A 19,602-nucleotide genomic window follows, 5' to 3' on the forward strand; every position below is an offset into this window, starting at 1 on the left:
AAGTGGAGGAGTGGGCTTCTATTTGAACAGGTGTGGGAGCAGGAGGAACATTTGATGCAAATTCAGACACCACTGATTACTCATTGTGAGCCATGCAAATTCAATAGCACTTACAGCATTGCTTCATTGCAGCGGTACAGAGAAGTGGTTCAGAGCGGGAGCCTATAAACAGTTACACTTTAACCCAGAAGCACCTTCACTATTAATGCAGGATGAAGCTGTTTGTTTGTTGACACATGCAACAGACATGTGGGTGTTTGATGACATTAAGTGCGTACCCCGCGTAAAGTAAGTGTACTTCTCTACTGGTTTCTGTACCTACATGCATCAGCGTCAGGCTGTTTCCAATAAAAAAGGAGAGTTTTTATTTAATTTTCTATTTCAAACACATGTGAAATCATCAAATTAAAAACTCTATTTACCATGTTAGGTTAGGTAAGTAAACGACAAGAGAACATCATGTAACCATGGCAGCAGGTCTATCAGTTTTTTCTGAGCACACCGATGCTTTGAGCAAAAGGCTAGCATTAGCATGCTAACATGCTCATACAGTATTTTTATCCCAGTATTATACCTGACAAAGTATATATGCAGCTGACCTGATAATTGAAGAACAGTCAACTTCTTTGCCATGAGAAAACCTTTGCAGTATGCCTTAGGTCATAAGCCATTCGGCTGAATCTGAGCAGAGAGCATAACCCTGTACACTTCACAAATCCTGCTACTTTTGTCAGCAGTCACATCATCAGTAAACATTATAGCCTTCATTCCCCTGGCAGCCATACAGCCAATGTACAGCCTCTGACAGTTTTTCCAGGTTTTACATGTTAGGACATGACAGCAAATCAACATCAAGTTCTCACCAGGTCTTAAAATTACACCCCACGATTCAACAGCTTTTAGCACCACCTTTAGCAGCTATATTAACTGTTTGCTGTATGTATTTTTCAGTCTCTCACGTCATTATAGAGGAATTTTGGCGCCCTCTTCTTTATAACGTTGCTTCAATTCATTGTGGTTTGTGGGCATTTGTTATGCACAGCTCTCTTAAGGACTCAATTTCACTCAGGTTGAAGTCTGGAGTGTGACTTGGCCCAGCAGATAGATCCTTTTCTTTATCAACTATTCTACTGCACTGCTGGGGATCATTATCCTATTGTGTAGCTCAGTTTCAGCCAGTTTAGCTGCATGACAGATAGCCTCATATTTAAGTAATATTTTGGTATACAGAGGAGTTCATGGTCAACTCAATAACTTCATGTTGCCCAGATCCCATGGCTACAAAATAAGCCCAAACCATTACCCCTCCACTACTGTGCTTGACAGTTAGCATGAGGTGTTGATAGACTTGGTTTTCTCCAAACATGACGCATTATGCATGACGCATTACATGCACATTATGACCAAACACCTCCACGTCAGTCTCATCTGTTCAAAGGACCTTATTCAAGAAATCTTTTGTTTTTTTCAGATGCAACTTTGTAAACCAAAGCGTTGCTGCCATGTTCCTTTAGAGACACGAGCCTTTCTCCTAACCACCCCACCAAACAAATCACACTCGTTCAGATTTTTTTCTTTTATAATTGCACTGTCATGACCTTTAACATTTAGCATGCTAACTGAGGCACATAGAATCTGAAATATAGCTCTTGGGTTTATTTACAATTTCTCTCAGCATTCTCAGCAATTTGCGGCAATGTCCACTTGTCTTCTAGGAAGACTAGAAACTGCCTAAGATGTTTACTGACAAGGAATGAATTGTGAAAAATTACTGGGTTGGACATGGGGAGGTTCTGCTGCACAGCAGTGTCACACATTGGGGACTCTGCCAGTGAGGAAGTTATCAAGAGGGTCTGTGGGCAGCTGGTGGCAAACCCAATGTTAGCGAGAGCAATAGGCAGATTGTGGGTTGGCTGATGAGCAGGATAGTTAGTTTGTTAGTGAGAACCGATGAGTAGGCAAGCTTGGCAGGAGGTTTCTAAAGGCAGCAGATGAGTGTGTTTCCAAGGTGGCAAGTTTTCTAAGAGTCAGGAGCATAATGGTGACAATGTGAACAGCTGCAACCTTCTGCCTTGCTATCTCCAGTACCTGATTATCAAATGTGAAGCAGATCTAGGAACGATGGTTGAAGAAACAAAGAAAAACAGTATGACCAGCAGACCTCATATTGAGAGTTCACATATTGAGAGATCCACTGTGGTGCTGTACAGAGTCAGTATAGGTACGTGCTTAGACATTTCCACAAAATCGACTGCAAGAAACTTATCCTGATGCTACAGGAATTAATTCTCTGCTGACCACCAGTGGATCTATAACGCTGTCGACAACCTTGACAATGCCTTTGACTGTCGGCAAGATATTACAGCTCGGGCCAAAGTGGCAGAACAACAGTCTGGGATCTTCCAGTAACTAAAACACATGTTTCAGATAGCTACTGCTATTCGAAAAATGTGTTTTGTAGAAATTCTCAGTGCATAGTTCAGCATGTTATTGAGTGTCTATCTTTTTCAGCCTCAGCAGCAAATATGAACCCCATGACACACAAACCATCAGCATCAGAGCTGAAGGGGGTGCAGATGCAGTTGTCTGGAGCTGACAGCGCCAGATCCAGCATTATGGTCATTCCTTCCAGAGTTCCCTGTGGGGTGAGAAACTTATCTAGTCATTAGTAAGCTTTTTTCTTTCTCACAAAGCACACGTAACATGTGTACTGTCTGTTTGGTAGAGCTCTATGGAAGTGTTCATTCTCCTGAAAAAGGAGGTGGCTGGCTCCGACACTGAAGTTGAGTTTACGGGTAAGAGTCGGACGCTAAGAGTGAAGCCTCTCTGCTGGAATGAACGGATCCTATGTGTCAGCGCCCCAGGTGAACAAAACAATAAAATACTGTGATGACTAGGGATGCAACGATACCAATTTTTTCAAACCGATACGATACCGATACTTGGATCTGAGTACTTGCCGATACAAAAACCGATACTTCTACCACACACACACACACACACACACAAATGCAATGAATTGGAAGACAGGTTTTATTTTATTCTCTGCCGATAATAAATAATATCTTAATAAAAATGACCACAAAAAAATTTCAAGTGAAAAATAAGCACTTCTTATTGTAATTTAACATTGTAATTTAACAAAATACCACTGAACTATTGGCACTGTCTCGAGCTTTCAGAATAATAAATAAACACTTCTGTTTGGAATAAAATAAATACAAATTAGGTTTGAGAATAAAATAAACTTTTAAATTATTGCAGAGTGTCCATATTGTAAACAAACAAACAAAATAACGAAAGTATTTGGCACTGACGAACTCCTCATCTGCCCGTGGATCATCAGTCCACTGTGCCGTTAAACCAAGGACTGACATCGCGCACACACTGCTTGTCTTTACCTCTTTAGAAAGTTTTGGCACCATTATCTCCCTGATGTGTGGGCGGCTGGGAATTTCATATCGCAGCTCGAGTATGCTGAGAAGACGGTGCAACCCTATGTTTTCCACAGCCGGCATTGGCTGGTCATCCAGAGCGATAAAATGAGCCTCTGTTATTTTAACTGCCCGTGGATTTTCTCTTGACATTTTTCATCGCTTTTCCAAAACCTGAGTTAAAGTTGGCTGTTCCGGTCCACACTGCTGACATTTTGTTTAGCCTAGCTACAGCAGCCTCCAGTTTCTCTTTTTTATCTGGAGCCTCAGTCTCACTCGCCTAACCCTGTGCCTGTTTAGCGCGGGATGTCCCCCTAGTGGCCAATCTAAAAAACTACAACAAAAATGACACCCTCTGATTAATGAAATAAGTTAGTATCGGTTCATGGTATCGGTTAACTTTTACGAGTTAACCGATACCACATTTTACAGTATCTGTCCCGATACCCGATACCAGTATCGGTATCGGTGCATCCCTAGTGATGACTGTATGTTTAATGAAGCTTTATTCTGTCTTGTGTGAAGCCTCTAAAGTCCTACGAAGTGATCTTCACTTACTTTAGCAAACAGATAATAGGCTGTTTGCTAAAGTAACTTCTTGGCACGCAATAACAACTTGGTCACACACAAAAATCTCAGTATCTTCTCTGACCATGCCTGTGTGTTATCTGTGTGTTTTTACTGAAGATTTTCCAGCAGGAAATGTAGGAGTGACTGTCTACAGCGGTGGAGTGCCGCTGAATGATGCACAGCTGCAGTACTACAACAACATCGAAGAAATCGCGCGTCTGCTCTCGAGGGTAACAGACCCTGTAGATTTCATGTGTCAGGTAAAGCCATAAATGATATGTGGGTAAAGAATAAAGAATAAATGCCTTATCTGAGTTTTAAAATGGGAAATTCCACTACTTCCCCCAGAAAGGATCAGTGCTGAACTGGGAAATTTTCCTCATTATACATACATCAGTGATCTCTGTTGTTTCTATTTCCGCTTCCTTTCTTTAGAGTCTGTTTCCAACTATTTTTACAGAGGTGGACAATTAAATTGAGGAGCCATTATAACAAGAAAACATTTGGTTTTTGTACTAAATAATTGTACTAAAGACTGGCTCTTAGCTCACAGTATATGTGTGCACAGAAACAGCAGTGGGACTTCAAACATATAACACTTGCAAATATATTTAAATACCTGTAGTCAATCATGAACTTACTCATGTTTAGAGCACCTTTAACTGCTGTTCCAGACTCCCCCTTAACAATAGAAGTAACTCTTCTGAGGTACTGCGCAATGCTACTTAGTGACTCACAATTATGCAACTCACTCATCAAAATTAGTCAATCACTGCCTCAGAACACGGCCTAAAAGCACAAAGATGCGGGAAAACATCCATTAGATTGAATCAGCATATTTCTTCCGGTGTTTTATGAACAACCATTCACCATCTCCTTTGTGAAATTAAAGGACAGCAGGTTTCAGCTGTCTTGGAGCCATGAACACTTGATTTGATTAGATCCCTTTTTGCTGAAGAGGCACACTCGAGGCATGCCAGCAGAAGAATTTGCCAAGACAATCTCAAACTAAAGGCCCGGACACGCCTCTGATGTGTGTGTGGTTAAAAATCAACCTGGCGCTTTTATGGTCTCTCTACTGTAAATTCAGTATAACATCAACAACGGTTCCATTGTACTTTTTTTAATCTATATGTTTAATTTGTTCATCAAATAAAAACAAAAAAGGCCTCCAGCCTGGTCATTAAGAGAAAAGGCTGCAAGCTTTTCTTTACAGCCATTACTCACTCGACTGTGTTTGCATTTCAGGCTTTTCAGGTGTCCTCTGTGAACACGCTGGATCAGAAACTGGCCTCCATGCTGTTGGAGAACATGCCCACGGGAGGCTTTCAAGGACTGCAGTGTGAAAACGCACCTGAAAGAGGTACAGCTCTCCATGGTGGATTGCTTAGTCTGAACTTTACATTAAAAAGCATCTGCTGAGTAATCACAAAGACAGAAAAAACCAACCTGGTATATAAAATATATAGAAACAAAACTCTTGTTTGATTGTCAGAAGATCCACAGTCCAAACCACAGTAGTTACACGATCCCTAATTGTGTGGAAAACATTTTCCCTTCAGACAGAAGCTACAAATCAACACGTCTAACGTGTAACTGATACAAGCCGCGGCAGGTTAAGACAACAGAAAGTGTCATATCGGGCCATTTATATTAGGTGCCGCATTGCTGCCTAATTCTCTCTTGAAGCAATGACGTGAATTCAACATAATGCACACAGCTGAAATAGGTGCCACTTGCATCGAGCGCAGTATCCATTATTACTTGGCTCATTATGTGGCAGATTGATGGCTTCATCAGCCACTGAGATTGATTCTTAACTCTGTTGAAAAGGGCACAGGGAAATGTTGCCATGACAAACAGGTCAATAAGTACCTCCAAGCTGTCTTTCTTTGACGCTCCTGGATGTGTTAGATTACCCACATTAGATCGCCGTCAAGTAATCACAAGGCAGAGGTATCTGCTGCTATTACGTGATACAGCAACTCATTTTCAATTTCAGCCTTAATGTAACGGATGGAGATTACTTTCCAAGACCTAAACTCTCAAACATCCCCCGCAGAGCTCCACCGTGCAGAGGTGCCCTCGCTCCTCCACTTTGCCGCTCGGTACGGCTTCAGAAATGTCTCCAGCCTCCTCCTGCAGTGTCCGGGTGCTGTGAGAACACTCCGCACGGCCAATCGTCACGGACAGACTCCCGTTCAGATTGCCGCGAGTCACGGCCACACAGAGGTTCACGTCATACTGAAAGAGATGCTGGTAACTACGTCCTTATAAGACTTCTTTCACTCTCGCTGTGTGTGTTTCATCTTCTGGGCTCATATTGACTTTTATTCCATGTGGAATTGATCCTTGCAACAAGTTAGATCATGTTTCTGGCTTATTAACCTTTCATAGATGCAAGACACTCATAAGACATTATTAGAAAAATCACAATATCTGATTGCAGCTTTCCGGCTCGGTGATTTCTAAGTTTAATAAAAAGCTGTGAATCCATTAATCATTGTTACAGAGCTGCTTGGATGTCATTTTAGGTAAGCTGAATTCCAGTTACTTGCTGACAGTTGAGGAAAATAGCAAGATAGACGTTTGTTCTTGAGATCTAAAAGCCGGGGTAAGCAGTGCAGCACTTAGGAATGCTCTTACTGAAATGAGTACGGCAGCAGGACAATAAGTGACTGGTCCCTTATCAATAATGAAAGGAATGGAGAGAATAGGAAGGATTGAAAGTGAGGAGGGGCGAACACACTCCCTCCTAACTTGCGTCTTTATATCCAGATCATGACTCAGTTAGCACATGGATGGTGGGCTCCCTCCTCCCATCTTCAATATATCTTGCCTGTGAGGTTCCTAATGGAACACCCCCACAGAGATTAGAAAGACGGTGTTTGTTCGTGCGTGCACAATGGCTCCCAGCACAGGTCGTCTGCATACATTCAGACAATTAATGCGGCCGCTGATGTTAAAAATGCCCTTGTGTAACAGCTGCCATTTTGTCATGTTAATGCGGAGATCATCTTCCCGCTCAAGCTTCCACTTCGCCGTGCAGACGCACTCGCGCCTGAGCCGCAGGTTAGCCTCTCACGCGCTAATTAGAGGTAGTCCAGATTTAATAGATTCCTTGCGTGCACCTACCTCACTTTATTTGATAAACCTGTAGGATCACAATGTTCTTTCCGATACTAATTTCATTAGGCCTTGAGGACATTATTTATATATATATTTAAAAACAAAACAAGACCAAAAGACAAATCAAAAACACACATCACGCACCCAGTGTTACAGAAAGGTCAGCAGGTCCTTTTTTTCCAGTGTGTAATGCAAATATTACACTGAAATATTACACATTTCAGTGTATTTTAGCCGGAGCGGTATATCTTTGGTACACTGTTGTGAGGCAGTCGAACATCAATTTTGAGCAAGGTTTGATTGCTCATGACCCACAAGCTTCTTAACCTCTTAAGCCCCAAGCCTAACTGATCTCCTGCCTTTTGCCCCCGTATCAGGGGGCGTTGGGGCTTAAGAGGTTAAGTGAGGTTACCAAATCTTCCTACCTAAAGCTCTAAAGCTGAAAGATTAACATTTGGCTTTTTTCATCTTTTTTTCCCCCCACAAAATATGAAATGAAAAACCCGCACATGTTCACTCTAGCTAGCTGTTAACCTCACTGAAGAAAAGCAAATAATCACAACAAAAGGTTTTGCTACAATGCAAACAAAAGTTATTATACATAAAAGTGTTATTTTGTATCCGTAAGGATAAGTATGTTTTCCACAAATGTCCACAGATGTACACTCATTCATTCCTATGTAAACAAATAGTGTTTCAGAGAGAGACACCTCAAAACCTGAATAGAAACATCCACATTTATGGATATATAGCGCCAAATCACAACAAGCCCTTTGTATAGTAAAGGTAAAGACCCCACAATAATACAGAGAAAATCCCAGCAATCAAAAAACAACAACCTTTGAGCAAGCACTTGGTAACAGTGGAAAGGATGATGTGCCCGAAAGCCAAACTGCAATGGATGTAATGAGGGTTGGGTGTTTTCTAAGCCCCTTTGGTCTATTTTTAGTGTCCCAGATTACTTTAGTCTGATTAAATGTCTTGCAGATCTTTGTTCCTCTGTAACTTTTAATAGCAGGATTTCTTGTCCTTTTGTTGACAATGCTATGAGCATTTAATGATGAGAAACCCTTTACCGGAGACTGTAGTTTGGGTACAGCAGGTGGGGGCCCAGGCAGCTGAGATGGGGGCCCAGGCAGCCGCGTTGGGGGCCAAGGCAGCCGAGGTGGAAGCCCAGGCAGCTGAGGTGGAAGCCCAGGCAGCTGAGATGTAGGCCCAGGCAGCCGAGGTGGAGGCCCGAGCAGCTGAGGTGGCAGCCCAGGCAGCTGAGGTGGAGGTCCGAGCAGCTGAGGTGGAAGCCCAGGCAGCTGAGGTGGAGGCCTGAGCAGCTGAGGTGGAAGCCCAGGCAGCTGAGGTGGAGGTCCGAGCAGCTGAGATGGAGGTCCGAGCAGCTGAGGTGGAGGCCCAGGCAGCTGAGGTGGAGGCCTGAGCAGCTGAGGTGGAAGCCCAGGCAGCCAAGATTGAAACCCGGGCAGCTGAGTTGGAAATTTTCAATTTTAACAGGAAGTTGAACAGAACCAGGATTAGTTAAGGGCAGCACTGCGGGTGAGGGGAAGGAGACAGGACGTTCAACAGCATGTATTTCATCCTGTCTTCCTTCTCTCATCTCAAGCGGTCACAGCAGATGGCCCCGCCCCTCCCTGAGCCTGGCTCTGCTGGAGGTTTCTTCCTGTTAAAAGGGAGTTTTTCCTTTCCGCTGTCGCCAAAGTGCTTGCTCATGGTGGATCATATGATTGTTGGGTTTTTCTCCATATGTATTATTATATATAGGTCCACCTTACAATATAAAGTACCTTGAGGCAACTGTTGTTGCGCTGTAAAAAATAAAACTGAATTGAAAAACACAAAAATCCCCACAAAAGGAATAAAAATAAAATCAGCTTAAGAGAAGATGATGAGCAAAGGTTTGGGCTTATTCAGGTAGCTTCAGGGCTAACTGTGTGTTTTCATATTGTTAACCTCTTAAGAGATTGCAGACATCACCTGCTCCAGAACAGGTTATGTTCCAGAGATCCTTATCCGTTTGTGACTGGTCAGATGTCAACCCCTTTTTATGTGAACACACTCATAGCTAGATCGATAAATTCTGGGTTAGCTTATCAAACAGATAACCAGCTTCATGTGACAGCACAAACTAAATACACTCTGTGGGGAAGAGGAATGAAGCACAGATATACCAAACAAAAGAACAACAACATGGAAAATATACTTCAAAATAAAAGAGGAGGTAAGAGACAGACAGGGAGGCACAGAAGACAAAGAAAAAAAGAAACAGAGGAAAAAGTAAAAGCTACGGCAGCCAATCAGACAAATTACAATCAGGTTGTTTCAGACATACTGCGACTTAATGCTCAGTCAGAAAATGTCAATTTCCCCTCATCTTTCCTTATGATGCCGAAAACATTTTTGCTTTATTAATGCCTCCGGCTAACCTATAGAAAGCCTTGGCACTCCAACAGCTGTTGCAAATGTATTTATCCCCCTGGCAACGCTGCTAATTGAGAGTGAGTGCAGAGTGAGCGAGGTTCGATCAGAGCGGTCTAGCGGGTGCTCGCTGTGAGCGTACAATAAGTCGTTGGAGCGGAACTGACAGAGGAGCGGTCGAGTCATACGGAGGTCTGTCAAAAAGCTAACAGACATCAGATACAGCACGCAGACGAAAGTGTTATTTCTTGGCAGTTTTTATTGGAGGGTATTCATCTCGACAGCTAAAAACAACACATACTGTGCTTGCATGTGGCCTGGAGGAGAAATTATGAGAGCCATGATTGTGTTGTGGGTTTTGTTCCTTTTTTTTTTTTGTCCTCGGTTCATTAAATCATCTGCAGCGTTTCCCCCCACCACCTCCAATTAATCAACCCATGATGCATCAGTGATTTGGGTGTCAGCGTAGCAGCACACTGTCAATAAATCCTAGATGGATTGGCCCCCTGCTTCATAGACGGGCCGAATCACTCACAGGGCCTGCGTCAGATCCACTAGTCTGCCCCGGCACCACACTTCTTTGTTAATTAGCTGTGAACTGCTCCAGAGGGGAAAGCTGAATTATTCAGGGGGAGCATAACTAGAATACAAATATAGAAAATGCTCCGCTGGTATCAACAATGTTTATGTCCTCAGACTGCAATGTGCTCACTCAATTACTTACACAAGCCAGCATATTCCTTATTTAATATTTCAGAACTGGGTCACAAATCTGGCTGAGTGTCACTTGGCATTTCGATGGACTCTGTGCTCATGCTGCAAGATTTCACTGTGTGCGCTTTGAGTGCAGAGCACAACTCGATAAATACAAATCAGCTAGCAACTTCCCCACCCGAAGGCTACAAAGAACGTTTTATGTGTTGTTCGTGTATCCACCTATTCAAATTCACAAAATCCAAATTAGGTGACGTCCTAGACTCTGGCCGTGAGATTTGTTATATCAACTGACCATATTTTGCATAAGGTGTTTGGTTTATTAGTAACTGCACAGTAATATGCGTCAGCTCCAGAGATTTGCTTAACATTTGTATATTCCTCAAGTAAAACGCTGTTTTAGCACTCATTACCAGACTATATGTTGCATATCCATTGAATTTCACCAAGCACTTATTCCTCCAGACTAGCATAGCTGGTTTAGAAACACTTGAAATATATCAGCTACTGGATGGAGCTCCATCAAAAGCTTTTGCAGATATTAAGAGGTTGAAGAAGCCTGAAGCCTGAATTTAGGAATCCCCTGAATTCGTACATCGTTCAATAGTGAAATAGATTAGGCTGTTGTTGGTTGATCTCACAGTCCTACATGATGAATCTCTCGACTTTGTTTCTAATTAGCAAATGTTGGCATGACGATGCTATTCAGCATAGTATGGTAAATATTAATAGAGACATATATGCGTAGATAGGGCAGTGGCTATCCATTGAAGCACCTTTCTAATGCACGTCTGTGGAAACACAGATCTCTACACAGTGAAATCCCAACTAAATTCAAACTTACTCAAACTGTATTTATGATATGGGGTATATTTGGTTAAATTAATGTGGTTTGGTGGTTATCACTCTTGCCTCACAGCAAGAACGTCCTGAGTTTGAATCCACCATGTGGCCTAGGTCTTTCTGTGTGGAGTTTGCACGTTCTCCGTGTGTGTGTGTGGGTTCTCTCCGGGTACTCTGGCTTCCTCCCGCAGTCCAAAAACAGGAAGTTAGTGGGGTTAGGTTAATTGGGCTTCCACCTGTTGGGCTGGTGATTCTAAATTGCCCATAGCTGTGAGTGTGAATCGCCACAACCCTGAATTGGGTAAGTGGAAGAAAATAAATGAATGGATGGGTTTTTGTACAATAATGCTTATGTTACAGTCAACTTATGTTGATAGTAACATAAAAGTTCTAAAGTGTTAATGTTGTATAATGTTTTCAGTGAATATTACAACTCTAGTCAAGCTTTTACTTTGCATAGTCTCTTCTTCTCACTGCTCCTTAGTCCACATGTCTTCTAACTAACAGAAAACGAGTTCATCCGAACACCCACGTGCAGCTTTACACATTCGTTTAGCGGCGTTTCAGGTATACACTGAGATGCTAACTGTATGCCGTGCGAGTGCCATGGAAATCAATGAACAAATAATTAATAGCCTCATTTAGGACAAAGTAACACATACGATGAGCCATTAGAAAATGTCACTATTAGTATCTGTCTGATACACACTTTCGTTAGCATAAGCTAGTGCTAGCTTAAGTTAGTTTTGGGGCAGTCACTTAGCATCAAGTCACCTTTAAAGAAGGATAAATTATCGATATATCAAAGTAGGCATTTCCTTTACAGTAAAATGCTGGTTTAAAAAAAAACCCTTCATTATTCCCAGTTGTTTGTTATTTAATATAAGAATAGGTCAACTATGGTAAACGTGTAACCGACATCTTAGCATTGCCACTGACAGCAGATTGATGTGAGCACAACTGATTTATGCTTGCTGTGTTAGCCTTCAATAATACATGGTTGGCTTTGTGTGAAAAGAAAAGTGCGAAGGTAACACATTCCTGAGCAAAATTAGCTTTACAGAAGTGTGAAGTATTTATTCGCCAGCTCAACTAGCTGTTCTAGGCCAAAAAAAACAACAAGTTGGACAGATTTTTAACTGCACAGCACTTGTGTGATGTTCAGTTTTACACTTTGCAATCTGCCACACATCAAACACTCCCATGCTGACACCAGTATGCAAAAAGATAGCGAGCATGCTAAAGCTGAGAGCCGAGTGAAGAGCAAGCTTGTGAATTGGCCATTTCAGCCGTTAAAGGCAGATTTACGGCCCTTATCCCATGTTAGATGTATACTGTCTGGACTGCGGCGGATAATATTGAATTTGTCTGGAATGAGTGGGGCTTCTGCAGTTTCAAGCGTCTTTAAAATGATTTAGCATTTGTGGTTAGTAAACAAATACCCCTCCTCGGTCCAGAACTACCCCTGAAAATACCACACTGTGCTTCGGCACAGCATCTGACTATTAAAATTCAATGATCGAGTGGTGGTAATTAACCCGTCCCTTCCACCTGTTGGGCTTGTTATGAACCTCTACTGTTAAGTAATGCATTCATGGCAGCCAATGTGTAATTTGCAGTACTCGGAACAGTGCAATATTCTAATTGAGTCATGATTTGCTGTGTTGCTTGGGAACGGCACACGCAGCAGGGCGGGTTATATGGTGGATGTTTTGATCCAAATGAGCTGTATCTCATGCATTCTGCAGATTTACATTGCTGCATTCAAAATGTATCCTCGTAAAGCGGCAGCGGGGTCAGCTGTAATCAATAGATATTCACTCTTTCGATGCAAAAGCTACAATACAGTAAAAGCTTTTTTTATTTAAAAATGTAGTGGTACTGTCTGTTTTTTTTCTGTTAGCCATATCAGAATGTGCGTCTCTATCAGAAGTTGAAATATGGCAGCAAATCATTATCTGTTTCTCATCCTAATTATAGATGCGGTCTGATACGGAGCAAAGGGGTCTTGAATTGTTCACTAAATGATATGTTTAGACTGAAAAGGGAAGATAGTCTGATTTCATAATTACCCTGATCATACCCCTGTCTGTCCCTCAGCGTGCTATTAGCGAAGAGGCCTAGTCTGCTGCAGCTTTTGTTGTCAGAGAGAAAACGGATTTCTGTTAGCCAGCAGGCGGGGTAACAAGCACACCTCTGTAATTCACATTATAGCCCCCTGAAATTGCTTTTCCACAAGTCCTAACAGATGCGGTGAGAAAGCTCGATTAATAATCTGGACATTTGTCACAGCTGACATGAAATGCTGAATATCAAATCAGTGCACTGAAGACGATATCAGCCTGTGGTGGTGTGTGGAGAGTCAGCTGTGCTCTGAGCTTTCAATTTCTAAGCCTAAGAGCGCAGGTGAGAAAAAGAGCCGGCGGGCAAAGTAGGGAGAGCGAGCTAAGGAGTAATCCACATTTTGCTGCACTGTATCACAATGCAAGACAAATATCCTTTAAAGTGGCCTCCTGGACGGGTGCAAGAAATGCATTTTGGTGTTCTGTTGTTGTTGCAGAATATGTCTGGCTCAGGCGGGGACAATGACGATACCAGCGTGTACGAAATGATGTGCAGTGCAGGTGAGTGAGCAACTGATGGGAAGTGGAGGGAGGGCAGAAGGAAAGCCAGTAATGGAATTGTTTTATGCCCCCCGGCATATGATTACGCTGTGTTTCCTTTCATTTCGTTTCCCCTCAATGATGGGGACATCGTGTAGCATTGCTTCTGATCAGCTGTGAAATAACAAGTGGCCAACAAAAAAAACAAAAACAAATACACCGGTATGTGCAGCATCCATTATGATTCTGAGGCTTTAGTGCAGTAAACACTCTGTGTGTCAGGGAATCTTTCCATCACAGACACACAGAAACCGCAACAGGTGGAGGAAAAAGAGGGGGAGGATGAAGATCTCTACGCACCGCTGGGGGTGAATGGTGAATACGACACCATCCTGAATTCAGCTAAAGCAAAAGCAGTGGTCATTGCCAACCGCCCACCAGCACCCACGCCCCGGCCTGAAGGCACCCAGTTGGTGGACAGCAAAACCCCTTACATCACTCAAGGTAACTTGAGACTCTTTTCTTGCACCACTCATTCAGACAGCTACAATAGTGATGATTCTGGTTCTGAGTTATGCAGGATGGGGGGAGGAAGGGCCTGGAATGTGCATCATCAGCAGAGCGCTGCAGAGAGAAAAGAGGGCTTGCTTTGTCATGCAGTTTGTTTTGATATCAGAAACCGCAAGAACATAGTCGCTCCCTGTCACAAAACAAACACGAGTGAGTCTGGAGAAAGACTCATTTGCCTGCGTTGAGAGCCCGCAGTCCCTAACTGTTCAATTACAGCTGTGTGAATATTTCATGAAGATGAAACATCCAAAAGTGACTGGTATTATCAAGGCTTATAAATCATTAAAACAGCTGTGGCTTCTCTTTTTTCCGTCTCGCAAATGCAAAAATGAACACGCGGGGACGCAATTAATTATTACCGCAGACAATATTACGCCCGCCTCTCGCATTCACGTGCATTCAAATGGACGAAACTAATTAGAGCGGCTCAGTAAATAGCCCCCCTTTTTTTTTCTTTAGTGAGCTTGCTTGTATCTACTGAGCCGACCCCGTTCCCGGTGGGATTTACGAAGCAAAACAAAGAATTGAGTGCACCACTGAGTTCTCTGCACCCCAACCATCCTCTCAGAAATAGAGAGGGAACTACCGGGCTGCCATCTGCAACCAATCTTAGCCAGATCAAGGCCAAGTCAGCCAGAATAAGTCATTACACATGTTTTCCATCGTCCTTGTCCCCAGAGCGCACAAGAGAAAGGAGAGGGATTTTGAGGTTTCCATCTATTGAGACAGAGGAGCTTCAAACCACACAAGGATCACATTTTGCCCCTAACTCCCACCACCGCAGTCAAAGATGTGAAGGCAGAGATGAGGCTCGGTGGAGGATTAGGCGACGAGCCAGTTATTGGAGAACACGGCACAAGTGGAAACACTGAGGAGTCTTCTTTTTGTTAGCAGCGACGTCTCGGGCTCAGTGAGACTGAAAACGTGAATGAAATCCAATCCCATGGGCAGGCAGTTCTGCACATGCAACATACATGGACACGCCGAGGCCGAATGAAGCCACAAAGCCGGGCTTGTATTATGAGCGAGACAGGAAAGAGAGGTCGTGTTTGAGCGTGAAGTGGAAAAGAGGAGATGCTGTCACAGAGGACGGAGTCAGAGGCTGGGATTATCTTCCAGGGTGTGGATGCTGAATTTGAAATCCAGCGTCGGTCACACGGCCGCAGCTCCCCCGCCTCTGACAGCTAAAACAGTGTAGTCTTTCATTCAGAGCGCTGACAGGAAACCAAAAGCATCATTCACAGTGTCTAACTCAATTCAGAGCTCAACTGTGTCTCTTTGCAAAGAGCCAAGAGCCTGCATTTTTTATTTTGAGATTTTTAAACATATATTCAGATGTCACTACGTTTGTCATTTCTGAAACAGTGCTGGGTGGGTTTATTTTAACTAAGCTACAAACAAGCCACAAGCAGGGTGCTTTGAAATAAGATCATGGCTCCATCGTGTGGCAGGACAGTTAAAATGCAGGCACAAATTAGAAAAAAATTTAAGATTCAGATCTGGTTTTCATCATTCTAGTAGTATTATCTAATAAGATAATTAGTGGAAAATTACAGAGACATTTACCACATTATTAGCACAATGTTACATAAAACTGTTGTGCATCAACAGTGTTCCAGAGGAAGAAAACACCAGGCGATGGAGATCTGTACTCACTTCCCTCTAAACAAGGTAGGTGTTGAGTAATATATAGTAATAAGAGCACTAAGTAACATGTGATCAATGTGTACAACAGTCATTTAGTACAATATTTAAGGTACGTGGACTTTACTTGAATATTTGTAGCTTATGTAACATCACTAGGAAACCAGTGCTAACCAGTCGTATGTGATCATTTACAAAAAGCAGCGCTAATCCTGTTTCATCATATACAATTTGCCCTTCAGTTGGTATCATTTAAATGCATACACTTTATTAGGTACACCCTGTCAGTACTGGGCTGGACTCTTACATTAGTTGCACTAATGAACAGTTGAACAAGCGGACCAACAAAGTGGCTTCTGGGATATGTGTGTATAAACTGGACCAGAGGTCGGCAACCTTCAACATCAAAAGAGCCACTTTAGCCGCTACACAGCCAGATGGATAACAGATGTAATCTTTTTTCCTATTGTTTCGTATAGTTTGCAATATTTTTTTGTTCAAAGCTCACACGAGCCACAGCTGAAGGGCGCGCGAGCCAGGTTGCGGACCCCTGAACTAGAGCTAGAACTCCATGAACTACTGCTGCATGAAGACATTCTTCCGATAGCGTTCCCTTATTTCTGCCTGTGTGCTGCTTTAAATCCAAGCTATCCAAACATCTGCATCTTTCCAACTTCATGCCCTCAGTGATGCAGACTTTCTGTTAAAAATCTGCAGTCTCCATGCTGAGATAATCCTGAAGATATATCAGGGTTTTATTCTCAGGCTTGACTAAGCAGTCGCCTGCATACTAATGCAAGTAGCTTTGATATGTTTTGCCGCTTTACTCTTTGCTTTGTTTGGGACAGACAGTCGCAGTTCATTAACTTTGAAACAAACAAGCCCTGCAGCTAGAATAAGCAGTTAATGCTTTTTTTCATGCTTGCGATGTCTTTAAACTGTTGCTTGTATTTCCCTCTTTGGCTACGACTGATATCGTCACTTTAGATTAGACTGTGCCAATCATTTTTTTTAATAAATACTTTCCTCTGATTTTTTGTTGTGATTTTTTGTCTATTAAAATTACCTGCTGGATGATATAAGTTAATGGAGACGCTATGAAATAATTTGTAGTGTTCTGTTAAGCTGATTAATATTCTAGTAATCAGCACGGGGAAGGCAGTAATTAAAGCAGCAGTGTAATGGGTACACGCGCAGTAAAAAAGGCAATAAAATGATTTAAGCAAAGCCACATGCCAAGAAGTTTAAAAAAAAGGATGAACTGCAATAGTGAGCACCTACAGAGAGATGAAGCCATTTGTCTGCCTCGCTGTTCCATTAGTGACACTGAATGACACGTCCACAGATCATCACACTCGCCACGAAAATTACTTACAATCTCGGTGACTCACAGACATCACAGATGTGCTGAGCGAACTCACATTACCCGACTATGGATACCAGCTGCTTTGGTATTACACTCGGGCTTTTCTTCCTTCTATCTTCTCCCAACTAGAAATCAGCTATTTAATTTATGGGTGGATATTTTAGGATTACATTATGATTATTTTAGAATCTACAGCAGTAAACATGTTGAAACTTTCCTGTTTTTATGGGCTTGTCGTTTACAGCAGCACGCGGGCGAGAAGGCAGCGTCTCTACCACCTACGACACCTTTGTGCCAAACCAGATAGACGGGCTTCAGCAGCTCATTGAGTTCCAGCAGCAGGTGAAGGCAGGCTCGCTTACTGTGGACGAGGCTCTCGTGCTCTTCAGCGACTGGCAGCACGTTCAGAAAGACTTGGATGCCAAGCAGCAGGTAGGATCGCTGCACGCTCTGACCGAACTCACATGAAGGGATCTGAAAGAAGCAAGCAGGTCCACACACAATACAATACAAATACTGAATAATCAGGCAAGTGTGGTATGCATCTGGGGAACCATGTGACATAATAAAGAAAACAGTCCCTCGGGTTTTAAAGATCTCTGTAGGCCAGAAAAAAGAAAGAAGTGTTCTGTTATGAATTGTACAGGAATCCAGAGGGGCCAAAAATATGGCCCCTCTGGATTAGGGAAGGATTTCTTATTTTCAGCAGCATGTAAATTTTGACATGGTACTGTTTTCTAGTATTGTTACGCACCACAAAGTAGCAGAAATGATGTTTACAATATCTGGCTGTCGTTTTTTCCCTGTAGCTACTCTATTTCGTCAACACCTGCAACTCGAGGAGCCTCTACGCACACATTCTTCAAACACCAAACAGCACATATCACATGACCTGGGTGGTTTTAGCTGTTGTGCCTTAAAAAATAAGTCTGTCAAATCTACCCTGCATTGGCGCCTGATGTTGTTAACCAAGAAGGCAGCGGTAGAGAGAGGGAGAGCAGTTTTTTTTCTTCCCCTCTTTATTTATAAAGTTTTGCACATGTAATTTGACATATCAGGCCCAATACTGCAAGTACCAACCGATATAAAGACATATATCAAAACAGATTAGGCCATTAAAATTCAGATGATAACAATAAAACAGAAAAAAGAAAGAGAAAAAAAAAGGAAAAAAAGGAAAAAAAGGAAGAAAAACAAAAAACAACAACCCACGCACGGAAAACAACAACAAAAAAACAAACAAACAAAAAAATAATTAAAAAATCAACTCCCTCCCAAAACCATAACAAAAGGGAACCCCATGGTACAAATGTTTAGCCTGTTGTAAGTGTTTTCAATGAGTTAAAGTAAATGATAAAAGGCTGCCACATCTGTGAGAACTTATTAACATTTCCTCTGAGTCTAAATTTTATTTTCTCCATTTTTAAAAAGAACATAACATCTTCCAGCCAACGTGATCAGGCTGGAGGGTGAGGAGCTTTCCAACACTGCAAAATTCGACGCCGTGCCAGCAGTGACGTGAAAGCGATAATATCCAGTTGCTTACGACTAAGGTTCAGGGTGGCGTCCTCGGAAACACCAAAAATGGCAACTAGTGGACATGGTTTGAGAGTAATGCTCAAAACATGAGAGAGCACTTCAAAGTAAAAAGTCCAGTATAATTGAAGTGACGGGCAGGCAAAAAACATATGAGTTAAATCACAGGGGGAGGTGTTGCGTCTGTTGCACAGGTCAGGTATGCTGGGGTATATTTTAGATAGTCTAGATCTTGAGAAGTGTAATCTGTATACCGTCTTAAACTGAATAAGGGAGAGTGTTGCACATGAGGCTGAAGAATGAATTCTGTCAATTACTTTGTCCCAGTAACCTTCAACAAACTGAAGACCCAGTTCCTGTTCCCAACTGTTCCCAATGCCATAATTAAAGTATCTATTTGTGATATTAGAGCCTTACTGTGAGGCTTCAACTGGAATAAGTCTTCCCACCAAGGCTTGAGAAGCTGACTTGGAAACTCTGGCAAGATACACTGTAAAAAAAATCCGTAAAAATCCAGTACAATCTACTGTATAAACGTGAAGGAATTTTCCGTATTAGTCATTTACAGGTATTTTTCTGTATTTCTCAACTACTGCAATGCATTGTGGGAAAAAGAACCTGAAAAGTTCTTTTTGAAAACTTGTGAGTTATTTTGTTCATGTATCAGCTGTTTAGTTGTTTTATGACAAGATGGATGCTGTCGTTATATTTTAGTATAGTGTTTGAGTTAAGGAGAATGAAAGAATATTTAACATTAATTGTAGCAATG

At 42.3% G+C, this 19,602-nt stretch overlaps 2 protein-coding genes across 2 annotated transcripts in view; one reads left to right on the top strand and one right to left on the bottom strand.

The window, feature by feature from the left end:
• spag17 (sperm associated antigen 17) overlaps nt 1-1,272 on the bottom strand; it is a 123,887-nt gene extending 122,615 nt beyond the window's left edge. The window contains exon 1 of the mRNA XM_085149146.1: nt 1,256-1,272. The gene's annotated coding sequence lies outside the window, so the exon portion shown is untranslated. The remainder of the gene's footprint in view (nt 1-1,255) is intronic.
• LOC146521730 (B-cell scaffold protein with ankyrin repeats-like) overlaps nt 1-19,602 on the top strand; it is a 29,496-nt gene that overhangs the window by 2,457 nt on the left and 7,437 nt on the right. Inside the window, exons 3-11 of the mRNA XM_085149274.1 lie at nt 2,512-2,645; nt 2,726-2,864; nt 4,122-4,264; nt 5,253-5,367; nt 6,067-6,263; nt 13,675-13,738; nt 14,000-14,221; nt 15,899-15,958; nt 17,542-17,729. Of these exons, the coding sequence (XP_085005400.1) occupies nt 2,512-2,645; nt 2,726-2,864; nt 4,122-4,264; nt 5,253-5,367; nt 6,067-6,263; nt 13,675-13,738; nt 14,000-14,221; nt 15,899-15,958; nt 17,542-17,729 (1,262 nt within the window). The remainder of the gene's footprint in view (nt 1-2,511; nt 2,646-2,725; nt 2,865-4,121; nt 4,265-5,252; nt 5,368-6,066; nt 6,264-13,674; nt 13,739-13,999; nt 14,222-15,898; nt 15,959-17,541; nt 17,730-19,602) is intronic.

The sequence above is a fragment of the Neolamprologus multifasciatus genome, chromosome 3 (assembly GCF_963576455.1).
Source record: "Neolamprologus multifasciatus chromosome 3, fNeoMul1.2, whole genome shotgun sequence".
Classification (NCBI taxonomy): Eukaryota; Metazoa; Chordata; class Actinopteri; order Cichliformes; family Cichlidae; genus Neolamprologus; species Neolamprologus multifasciatus.